Below are 11,458 nucleotides of genomic sequence, written 5' to 3'. Positions count from 1 at the left end.
ACCCATATGGTCCTTTCTTTGCTCCTTTCTTCCTCCTAAGACCGTAAACACGTCATCTTTCATTTTTCCAAACTATTTGATGTTCAGTTCATGCCTCCAACATGGTGTCAGTCTTGTCTCCCTGTGACAAATACACATGGGCTTGGACTGGAGAGTAAAACATTACACCGACAATTGAGCAGATTACATCATTTTATTTATTATCTCATTATATTTTATTACACAGGAACATGGGAAAGTGAGCAGCAGCTAAACTAGTTTCAACAAACAAGGCAAACGTTACAATAAAGAAAGCACTCTTAAACTAAACTGATATAAAGTAGGGCTCATGGGTAAACACATCATTTAATTTTTAAATTGTACAGCTCATTTGTAGAGGAGGTTTAAACTATTTTGTTAAAATCTGTATGTCAAATATGTACAGGTTTATTTTAATAAATAATTCTAATTTCTATAATTAACATAAAAACATTTATTTAATGAAATGCATACAAGATTTTACTAAATCAAATTTGTGATGAAAAGAAAAAATATATATATATTGTAACAAATGTGTGTGTGTGGGGGGGGGAGTTTTGAAAATACAAAACTGACTAGGCCAAATTCGTATTGAGAAGAATGGACCATACTTTTACAACGCTTGATTTTAAGCTACCAGTTGCAACACTAACACAATACGCGTTAAAGCGGACATATTGCGGCTTTAATTGGCTTTTTAAATTGTATGCAAAAGGTTAGCTCTCTAGACTTCCTAACGCACACCTATTAAGTATGAAATTGAACAAGCAAGTCTTCGATCTATAGTTTCTGCCGATTTTTGTGCATTGACAATGAAGTGCTGCTTTCACAAGTGAAAATACAGTATTTGTCTATTTTTTTTTTAAGGGGGCTTGGTTTGCTCCTCAAACTACTTTCATCACCAAGGCACCAAATCACACTTAACATAGTAAGCATGACATCACCAAAACACAAATACACATCAACAACTTAGCCCAACAGTATAATGACATGATCAAATGTGCCAAAGCTGCAGCTTTGCTTACCGTCTGGCTTCAAAATGGTGCGTTGGCAGTTTTTCTTTCTTTCGCACTGGATTTTCCCTAATGGGTCGGAACTGAGTGCAAAAAAAGGCTCACCCTTGACATTTTCCAGAAAAAGGCAGATTACTAAAGATTTACTTGTTTGGGGTTCCAGACACACAAATATCTGGACACAAATATATGTAGCTGGAATTACAAGATACACATGATTTATGTTGCTGAATGATAACTATAGACTACCCCCTCCCAATAAATAATAAATATCCACTAGTAAAAGGTGAATGTTGTTCAACCAATCATGTGCTTTCCTTAGAGCGACTGGGCGGGGCCAGACGCCCACTGTGCTCCACCAGCTTGTGTAGTACTACGAGGTTGCATGAGGTACTCGCTGGTGATTGGTTCTTGGAGAATGGCGCACGGCGAAGGGGAGGGGCTCATCTCCGCGCAGCCAACCGTCCACAGACAAGGATACTGACTGAACACACACAAGTGTTGATATGAATATAGAATGTTTTTGTTTCAGTTTTATTTGATACTTCGTCTTTGTATTAGTTGTCACGAAATATGATAATCTTTTTGTCACTGCGCGTCATAACTTGTACATTTTTCATACTTGACAACTTGAAATTTTGCTGGTAGTAATGAAAAGGGAAAATATAAATAAAGTTTTCACCCTTAAAAAAAAAGAGGAAGTGTTGATTTGAAATTGTGACGTGAAATATAGGCCGGGGCCTCACCTGGAGCTGTGAGAGGACGTTGTAGGGAAATTGTTGGTCGGGGGAAGGGAAGAGGTGGAGCTCCACTCGTCTGAAAACACCTGAACACCTTGAAACACAGGTGGGAGGAAGTCAAAAAGACAGTCTCGGATCGAGGTCCACAATTCACATTCCTGGTCTGGAAGAATTTTTGTTCTGCACTAGACATCTCTGTTAGTCTATCTTCCGGCTATCACCCCCAAACCAACGGTCAAACAGAGTGCACAAACCAATACCTAGAAACCGCACTTCGTTGTATGTCACATGCTAACCGTTCCTCCTGGAGTACCCAATTAACATGGATTGAATACGCCCACAATACACTACCTAACACCTCCCTTGGAATGTCTCCCTTCCAGTGTTCTCTGGGATACCAACCGCCTCTCCTTCCCTCCCAGGAGAGGAGATAGCAGTCCCGTCCGTCCAGTCCCAAATACGAAGATGTTCCAGCTCTGCTCCGTGCTTCGGAGAGCTCCCGAACGCAAGCTAACCGCCGTCACTCCCCCGCACCCCTTTATGCGGTAGGCCAGAAGGTTTGGTTGTGCGCCAAGAACCTCCCGATGAGGGTTGAGTCCAATTCATTGGCCCTTACGAGATTGAACGCATAACCACCCATGCGCTGTCCGCCTCAAACTACCTGCCGCTCTACGTGTCCACCTTACATTCCATGTTTCACAGATCAAGGTATGCTCATCCAGCCCGTTGTCCCCGCCCTCACCTCCCCCTCCTCCACAGCGGGTGGTGGATGGGTACCCCACGTACACCGCGAGCCGCCTTCTTGGATGTTCGCCGCTGGGGCCGTGGCCTTCAGTATCTGGTGGACTGGGCTGGTTATGGCCCGGAGAAGCGCAGCTGGGTTCCTCGGGGTTTCATCTTGGAGAGTTCCCTCGTCAGGGACTTCAGGCGCCAGGTGGCGCCCCTGGGAGGGGGGGTACTGTCAGGGGCCCGGCTTCCTCCCCATGAACCCTGCCCATTTGTTGTGTGTGTGTGTCCGTGATAATCATACTGCTGGGAGACAGCTGGAGCAGGAGCCAGGTGCACGTCATCACAATCAGCAGCCTGCAAAAGCCAGCCCTGGACTCCACTCCAGTGCCAGAGAAACTCTTACTGTGATACAGTCAGTTGCATCCAGCACATTGCCTGCCTTTGTTTAGAACCAGATTCTGACCACCATTCTCTGTCCAGATTTCCTGCACCTGCTGAAGCCATAACCTTACCTGCCTGCTGAAGCCAACCCGCCTGTGGATCATCTGCCACCTGCCTGGACTCGACCCCCACCTTGCTCTGCTCCTTACAACTGTGTTGACTAATTAAAAACTCACAAGTGACTCTGCCCTCCTCCCGTTTCTGCATTCGGGTCCTCCTCCCGCGCCCTCGAACCTTAATAGTTTTGAGTTACGAGCGTGTTCACAAAACAATTCAACTTACATCGCAAGGCACCACTGTATTGTTGTTGTTACCTGAGTGGGGCGAGCGGTGCGGCAGGTAGCAATACGGGGAGTGTCGCCCGGCATAACCACGGTGTCGGCATCCATGTTGATGATGGGACGGAAGGGAAAGGCTGCCGCCATAAGGAAAAGCCCCCCCGCCTCTAGCTGGCGAATACACAGACCAACCTGATGTGATATGGCAGATGTCACATTTTCAACTTTTTGGTCCACACAGTCTTGAAATGTGTGAGAGGAATCACACAAGCTGGCAATACAAAAATGGCCGTGTGTTGTTGCTCTGTGTACTCGGTCGGGATGAGTAATACAATACAGTTTTCCCTCGCTATAACGCGGTTCACTTTTCGCGGTCTCGCTGTATCGCGGATTTTTTTTTAAGTGCAATTTTGCATATTTTTTTTACAGTAATATACCCATTTTATAAAATTTATGAAGGTTTGAACATTGTCAATGTTTGAACAAGAGAGAAATGTGAGAACATGCCTCAATGAGAAAAGTGTATAAATTGTGCGGTCGGGGATTTTAGAGCCTTAAAACATTTATAAGAGTTGTAAAACATAAAGCTAACTACTTCGCGGATTTCATTTATTGCGGGTATTTTTTGGAACCTAACCCCAGCGGAAAACGAGGGAACACTGTACACAAATAATAATGATTTGTAAACCACTTATTTTTAAGAGTAATGTTGTAAAATGAGTCTGTTTCTGTGTGTCAAATATCAAGATTGACTGACAGACCAGAATAAGTAGAACAGCAAAGTAGCAAATTGTATAAAATTTTACAGGACAAATGGAATTGAGTAAATATAAATAAGTTGTGTTCCCTAATATTATTTTGTGCACTGGAATTAGAAACTCACTTGGTGGAATTCCAACAGGACCTTGCGGTGGCTCTGCCAGGCCCCGCCTACCAGGGTTCCTGGGTTCAGTAAATTGACAAAACAACTTGTTAAACATACAACATGCTCACATGCTATGCAATCCTGGCCGGAAATGCTGAAGGTGGAAACAAAAATCCAACTTCTTTGTTTCCTCACTTGTCTTTGGTGTCCAAGAATGCTTTGGCGAAAGGATTATGTTTGATCTTCAGAGCTGTGACCTGCACAGAAAAAAAAATAAAAAATTCTCTGGTTCAATTGTCAATTTCCTCATAATGCGTCCCCCTAAAAGTGACTTTGAAGAGGTTCTCATGTTTAACATACTACCTCTTCGTTCTGATAGGCGGTGACCGCGACAAACTGAGTCTCGCTGAAGGACACGTCGAAAAGCAGCTGATGTTGCGAGCCCACACGTACAATGTGCAGATGAGGCTGATACTTACGGAGTGAGTTTAACAGGATCTGGAAGACAAACAAAACTGGAGCTGTCAAACCATGACGACATTTTTGAATCAGATCAATCACATCTTAGAATTTCGATTGATTAATCGCTTCGTTAAAAAGGCTCTTTATCAACATTTGTTGCCCGCCATATTTAAAGAGCACCTTTTATGTGTTATTTCGCCATTTAATGTTATGAGGATGTCTTCAACATTGTTTTGATCTACTGCACACTCTCATCCTCCTCTTTTTCTAAACAGTTAATTACTTGCATCATTTAAAATGAAAAGAAAAAAATGACCTCAGTAGTTTCACATGAACAAATATTCTGAATGTCATATGCAAGCAAACATTTCTTAAATGATTTACTTTAATGCATGTAGTTATGTCTATTGCTCAAACAACTTGTGCTACCTTTAACGTAAACATTCCCTGTCAAACTAAAGGATCATCTGCGGTCAAAATTAATAGTGTGATTAACCTGTGTTAACCTCCTGACTACCAGGAAAAAAAAAAAAAGCATTGTCCAATCATGTTTATTTTGATATTCCCCAATCTTTGTGAAGTAACTGGAATACTGCAAAAGACAAAAAACAAAACAAAAAAAGTTTTTTATTTTTAAGCTATGATGTGTCCACTACAGAGGACATTTTTTAAAACTTAAATGCTAGGCTCAAATACAGTTCAAATCATTCAAACAATACTTTAATGTGTTCTTAAGACTCTTATAGAAAACATGCTAACAACATTTAAAGCCTAAATTTGTTCAATAAAAAGTGTTACACACTTACTTTTCCTCTTCCCTAAAAAGTGCTTGCACTGAGGGAAGCCATTTTCTTTTATGATGCAATCAAATGTAGCAAAGCCCCACCCCTACATTACCCCTACGATACATTTTGTATCATTGGAAAGTCCTCTATAGAGCACAAAAAGGAGTTAAATCAATCGTATGCACTGGGTGGGAGATATTCAGGTTTAAAAAGGTCCACTAAAGAGGACAAGTTTGAATTGCTGGTAGTGAGGAGGATCTCAACTTTATTTATAACACAAGTTTGTAAACATTGTGTGCACAGACTAAAGCCACCATTTATTTATTTTTTTGGCAAAACGCTTTGAATAAGCCCCAAATGGAAGCCTAAAAAGCTCCAATTAACCAATCTTGGCCCTCCATGACAACATAAAAGAACAAACAATTTTCTATTTGAGAGGCTTGCTTCATGTGTACACTTGTTGTGTGCCTTTGTCTTTGCTGCATGATGACGCCCATACTCTAGGTTTTTTCCCCCCTGGTTGAATTAACTACCATTGTCGGGACCAAATTGTCCTTGTGGGAACATTTTGGTGGGCCCCACAAGTCCAGACAACTTTTTGAGGGTCAAGAATTGGTTTTAGAGTTTAGGTTTGAATTGGGTTTTGGTTGAGGTTAGGGTAAGGAATGGGGGCAGGCAATCATTTGTGATGGTTGGGGTTTGGGTAAGAGGCTAGAAAATGCATTATGTCAATGAGATGGTCCCACAAAGATAGTAAAACAAACTTGTGCGCGTGCGTGTGTCAGGGGCTCTATACCAACCAGAGTGAGTGTGGGCTCTGAATTTAGTTTATCTTCGCTCTCATCTCTCTCAGACATGATGGGAAAATGAATTGCCGTGTAAAAACCCATAATTACCATAATGCACAAATAAGATGACCAATTATTCAATTATGGCCCAGCTTCAACACTGCATTACTGCCCCGTGTGCGTCTGTGTGTGCGTGTGTGTGTGAGGCGTCGGAGTGATGACTGAGAAGCTCCACACACAAAGTGCATTAAACCGCAGCCAACCAATTAAATTGCGTTTATAGCGTTCCCGTGGTTACGAGAGGGGCACGCAGGTGAAGTGCGCGAGGAGAGCCAGTGAAGTGGATTATTACAGCTGATGCGTTCTCGTCCCACTCCAACATAACAACAAGAAAAAAAAATCATTTAATTATTTTTATGAGCATGATCCATTCTTTGAAATGTCTGAAATGCGCACGCAGTGGATAATGGAGAACTTGAAATAGAAAATGCAAGACAAAAAAGATGGCTCAGTGAACGATGAGGAATCTTCAACATGATCATATCTCCACTGTTTTTACATACCCGTCCTTCTGCGTTGTGTTTGTTGGTGAGTTTGACCTTGTTGAAGGTCACCGCCGCTTTCATCCAATGGGCTCCAAAGTTGGGCGAGTCCGGGTGGATGTAGACGCCACCGTGGCCCCGCCCTTCGGCCCGGCCCGCCGCCAGCCACTCGCCGCTGACAAACTTCCAGCGGCAGCCGTCAGCCGGGATGAAGTCGAGCAGGAAGGAATACATGGAACTCGGGTCCAGGCCGGACACGCTGACCTTCAGGACGGGGAACATGCGTCTACAAGCATGGGACAAACTTTCTGGATGAATCTCAATGCTTCACATACATTTCAAAAGTTGCTCACTTATGACTCGATCTCACGATAATCGCTGCATCACATCTCTACTACAAGCTGCTGATCAAATCTGTGATCACCGAAACTGATTGGCCACTAAACGCCTCAAACTGTTGATCGTCTTGGAATCATGATGTCAAATTGTGAGCAGCATCATGAAAAGGACGGTTTTAAATATCAATTGTAATTGAACCAGCAAATGCACTAGCCTTTTCCTGTTCAACAAGTACTCAAATGTTGAGCTGAAGGTGTGCATTCAAAAGCTTACAAAGTGCTTCTTAGGTTCGTTCTGAAGTTTTCACCAAATGTCCCAACATTTTGGGAGTACTGCGCTTATTTATTAGCACATTTAATTACAGGCAGTGTTTATTGTAATATTATATTTCAGGGGAAAATCAGAGCAAGATTATTGATATTTTTAGTTTGATATTTAATTAATCTTTTCAATCCCTTTCATTTATTTTCTTAATTCCCAGTATCTTTTATCATAGCCTTTTAGCTTTGTTTTTGCCTTTTATTCTGTTTTCTTTTAGTTTGTTGTCTTTTAGTTTTTAGCTCCAGTATTTCCTGGGTGCCTTTCCTTACATGGTTTCTCTGTGCCCCACCGTGTGTTTTTTTTGTTTGTTTGGGTGGTGATTGTGGTGGTTCCTTTCTCTTTTTTTTTTTTGTATCATGAAAAATGGATGGATGGATGTTTTAATTGTTTAGAACCTTGCATTGCATTTTAATGTGTGAAAGGTGCAGTATAAATAGTTCGATTGATTGATTGAAATTGTGAATAATAATAATAGTCAATAATAACAGATAAAACACCAAATTGGGTAATCAACCTTAACTTGATTACAAGAAAGAACCATGCATGAGATATACAAATACAGTAATGCTTTATCATTTATCGATAGGTCACGCTCCAAAAAAATATCCGCAATAGGTGCAATCCGCTAAGTAGTCATATTTAATGTTACCTTTGTTGCCTAGGTGTTAAGACTGAAACCTCTCACCACATTTTATCACATTTGTCACTCGTTTTACACACTCAATGTTCAAACCTTACATAAAAAAGATAACTACTGTAAAAAAAAAAAATGCAAGCAAAAATTGCACTACACCCCCCGCCCCTAAAAACAGTGAGGTCATGAAAGGTGAACTGTGTTGAGGCGAGGGAATATTATACATTATACTGATTATTATCTCTCAAGGGGAAATTCAATGTAGACACTGCTGCAGGCATGAATGTGCAAAGATAGACCCCTAGTGGTGCTCAAGGCAAGGTGGGGCACAGCACGGCAAGGAAACTTTATTATTTATATAGCACATTTCATACACAGTAACTCAATGTGCTTCACATAAATAAAAGTACAACTTTTAAAAGCATTTAAAAACAAAAGAACCCATGGCATTTAAACACGAAGTACACATGCAACTGTTGGAATTGCTCTTTTAGTGACCAATAAAGACATCTGAATCAAAATGAAGTAAATGCTCCACAGACGGTGGATACTTAAAAAAAGGACAAAAAAAAAAAAACCTTCCTTTTCAAAGCATCTTTTCCTGGGTAATTTTATGACTGTTTGTATGGATTTGTTCCTTTTATCTGTTGTTTGATTTGATTGCTATTCTGTTGCCAGTTGCCTGTACTGTGTACTTTGAGATTGGTTTCCAAATGTAAAGTGCATTATCATAAAAATCTGTTATTATAATTGCCTGATAGCTTACTCATTATTAAAAGTACAAAAAAAAAAATTAAATGACATTTAAAAAAAGAAGCTTTGAAAGACCTCAGTCAAACTGCTTCCATTTTGCCAAAATTTCTGCTCGAGTCAATTATTATTTTTTTTTAAATCATCTTCGTCATCATTCAAAAATTGACCCTTTCCGTCACCGATTTCCTCCAAAGTGGTTTTGACATCTATTGAGAATCGTGCCCATTGCGAGAAAAAAAAAAGAAAAAAAAGAAAAAAAAAAAAAAAAGAAAAAAAAGAATTGTGCCCATTGCTTGCCCACTTTGCACACAAGCCCCCCTGCCTGCCCCCTCCTACTCCTCGCTCTCATGGCACACTAATGTATATCAGTTGAGTAAAGCTTCAACTGTGCTAATATAAACAAATGCGTTTTGAGTGTAAAATGCAAATGTGGTTCTTTTTAAATTAGAAGACTCCTCACCGGCCATTCTTGGTGACTATCATCTCATTGGTGATACGCTGGAACTTCCTCCACAGCTCGCCGTCCTCCAGCGTGACCCGCAGCCCCCTTTCTGTGGGGTCGCCCTTCTCCCGCCCGGCCTCAAGCTCATTCTCCACTGCGCTCAGCAGCCGTGATGAGGTTTCGCCATCGTCCTTTCGCTCCTCCACCTTCATCTGCATGACACAATCCGATGCCAATGCTCAGCTTTTTATCTCTGGATCTTGAACTGGCTACTACTATTTTACAGGACATTCATTGGTTAGATTTGTCATTCTTGGTAGATTTGGTGTCTTTTGATTGTCCTTTTAGGCCACTTTTACTTACTGTCCTTTTACTTACTGTCCTTTTAATTAGGCAGTGATAGAGCCCAAATTGTGGAATGACATTTTTTTTTTAACTTTATTTTGAGCTAAAAGCTGGGAAAAAGGGGAAAAAACACACACACACACACACACACACACACACACACACACACATTTAGAACAATTTGTTGAGGCGGGTTAGGGGTGTGAACGTCCTAGTACCTGGCAATTCGATCCGTATCACAATTCATAGGTCACTCCAATACAGATTAATCCCGATACGAATTTATAAGTTGCTAATTGATTGATTTATTTATTTATTTTTACTCAAATTTAGAAAATACTAATTACTAAACTTGTACATGTACACTCTAAGATTTGTATGAAAATGTATTTATTCATCTGAAAATTCAGGCTTAAAACTGTGAGCCACATTTGACACACAGGTTGCAATCTGTTTCATGTTTGAACAGCATTGAAATAAAATATTAAGGCTTAATGTTCCATTAAGATAACATTCTTCCATACTTATAGTGTGAAACCAAACCCTAAGTAAGGCGTTTTGTTGAATATTTCCATCCATAATTGATGTTTAAACATTGATTCGGCCCAATATTTAATCAATATGATAATTGTTTACTGTAATATCGTGATATATTGCCGAATTAATTTTTTTTTAAACACCCCTAAGGCAAGTATTTCAGACTAAATTGTTTTAGATTAGATTTTTTGTTTGTTTGTTAACTGTAAAATGTACAACTGTATTCTGACGATGTGAAACACTTGGTGAGTCCAATCTGTGTTATTCACAGTTCAAACTGCCAGTTTTTGTGTGAGAAAAGGTTTCCAAACTTTTGACTGGTAACGTGTGTGCATACTGTAGACCAGGGGTGGCCAAGTTGGGTCCTCGAGAGCCCCTATCCAGCCTTTTTTCCATGTTTCTCTCCATTCATAATCAGGATCGTTATCAGGCTTCTGCAAAGCTTGCTAATTAGCTGATCATTAGATTCAGCTGCGCTGAAGGAGGGAGACATGGAAAACAGGCTGGATAGGGGGCCTGAGGACCGGAATTGAGAAACACCGCTGTAGACCAAGCGGTCACAAACATGGTGCCCGCAGAAAACCACACGAGTAGTCTATGGATCTGTCATAAAAATAGTTAAACAGTGAAAAGAATATTGTGATTTTCTTAGACTGCTGTAGATGTGATCATTTCAAAATGCAAACACTGGCAGAGATTTATGAAAATAGTACCGTATTTTGCTTCCTAACTATGGCCATAAATCCCTAACATTATCAATGTCTTCTGTTACGGCCATAAATGAATAAAATTAATTTTAGTATTAACACATACCAGTACTAATATTATAATTAAAGGTAATTTGAGCAAATTTATTGCGTATCAAATCATTACCTAAGAAGTAGCTCCCACTTTGAAAAAAAGTTGGTGACCGCTGCTCTAGACAATATGTCTATATCTATAGAAAGGAAAAGCAAGCCAATATGTATCATTCAACTCGTTTGATGATAGTAAACACACAGTATGCAGAAGAAAATGCATATATGAATGATGACCACATTTGAAGAAATTGTACTGTAATAGAACATTTAAACAGCCAGAGAAAAAGTCACTTACCTGTGTGTTGAGAAAACTCCCAAATGAGACTGACTTAACAAAGATGAGCACTTAACAAATGTTCAGGTGGAAATGTGAACGAGCGCAGCGAGCAACTGAACACAATCAGACGATGGACAAAGCTCCTCCCTCGCCACTCTTAACTGAACAGTAAACTGCAAACACACAACAACATTTACATGACATTTTACCAACAACCTTCTTGTTTTGCTCCAATACTTAACTTTTTTTGTGAAGATAAATTTTTCAAATAAGTGAAGAAAATTTTAATTCCAGAAAAGACTACTTGTTAAAATAAAAATAAACAATTTGTCCTACTTGTTTAGAGGGT

At 40.2% G+C, this 11,458-nt stretch overlaps 1 protein-coding gene across 4 annotated transcripts; it reads right to left on the bottom strand.

Moving 5' to 3' along the window:
* Positions 1 to 174: 174 nt before the first annotated feature.
* On the bottom strand, positions 175 to 11,228 carry LOC144014266 (T-box transcription factor TBX19-like). Of its 4 annotated transcripts, none has more exons than XM_077513973.1 (9): positions 11,128 to 11,228; positions 9,169 to 9,362; positions 6,683 to 6,947; positions 4,448 to 4,582; positions 4,280 to 4,341; positions 4,103 to 4,161; positions 3,256 to 3,411; positions 1,778 to 1,865; positions 175 to 1,515 (listed from the first exon to the last, which is right to left on the bottom strand). In XM_077513973.1, exons 2-9 carry the CDS (start codon positions 9,360 to 9,362, stop codon positions 1,350 to 1,352), a joined length of 1,125 nt encoding a protein of 374 aa, XP_077370099.1. In that variant the 5' UTR covers positions 11,128 to 11,228; the 3' UTR covers positions 175 to 1,349. The 4 variants fall into 4 exon arrangements, with proteins under 4 accessions (XP_077370099.1, XP_077370098.1, XP_077370097.1 ...); XM_077513972.1 differs by lacking the exon at positions 11,128 to 11,228 and adding an exon at positions 10,906 to 11,108; XM_077513971.1 differs by lacking the exon at positions 11,128 to 11,228 and having other exon boundaries at positions 9,169 to 10,878.
* Between the last annotated feature and the right edge of the window lie 230 nt (positions 11,229 to 11,458).

This window comes from Festucalex cinctus, chromosome 2 (genome assembly GCF_051991245.1).
Source record: "Festucalex cinctus isolate MCC-2025b chromosome 2, RoL_Fcin_1.0, whole genome shotgun sequence".
NCBI lineage: Eukaryota > Metazoa > Chordata > Actinopteri > Syngnathiformes > Syngnathidae > Festucalex > Festucalex cinctus.
This window is presented reverse-complemented; position numbering and strand designations above follow the sequence as displayed.

Coding starts and splice junctions, on each gene's coding strand:
- LOC144014266 (XM_077513971.1), bottom strand. CDS start 9,368: ATGCAGATGAAGGTGGAGGAGCGAAAGGACGATGGCGAAACCTCATCA. Junction 6,948..9,168: donor ATAGTCACCAAGAATGGCCG/GTGAGGAGTCTT, acceptor CCATGCTTGTAG/ACGCATGTTCCCCGTCCTGA. Junction 1,516..1,777: donor ACGTCCTCTCACAGCTCCAG/GTGAGGCCCCGG, acceptor GTGTGTGTTCAG/TCAGTATCCTTGTCTGTGGA.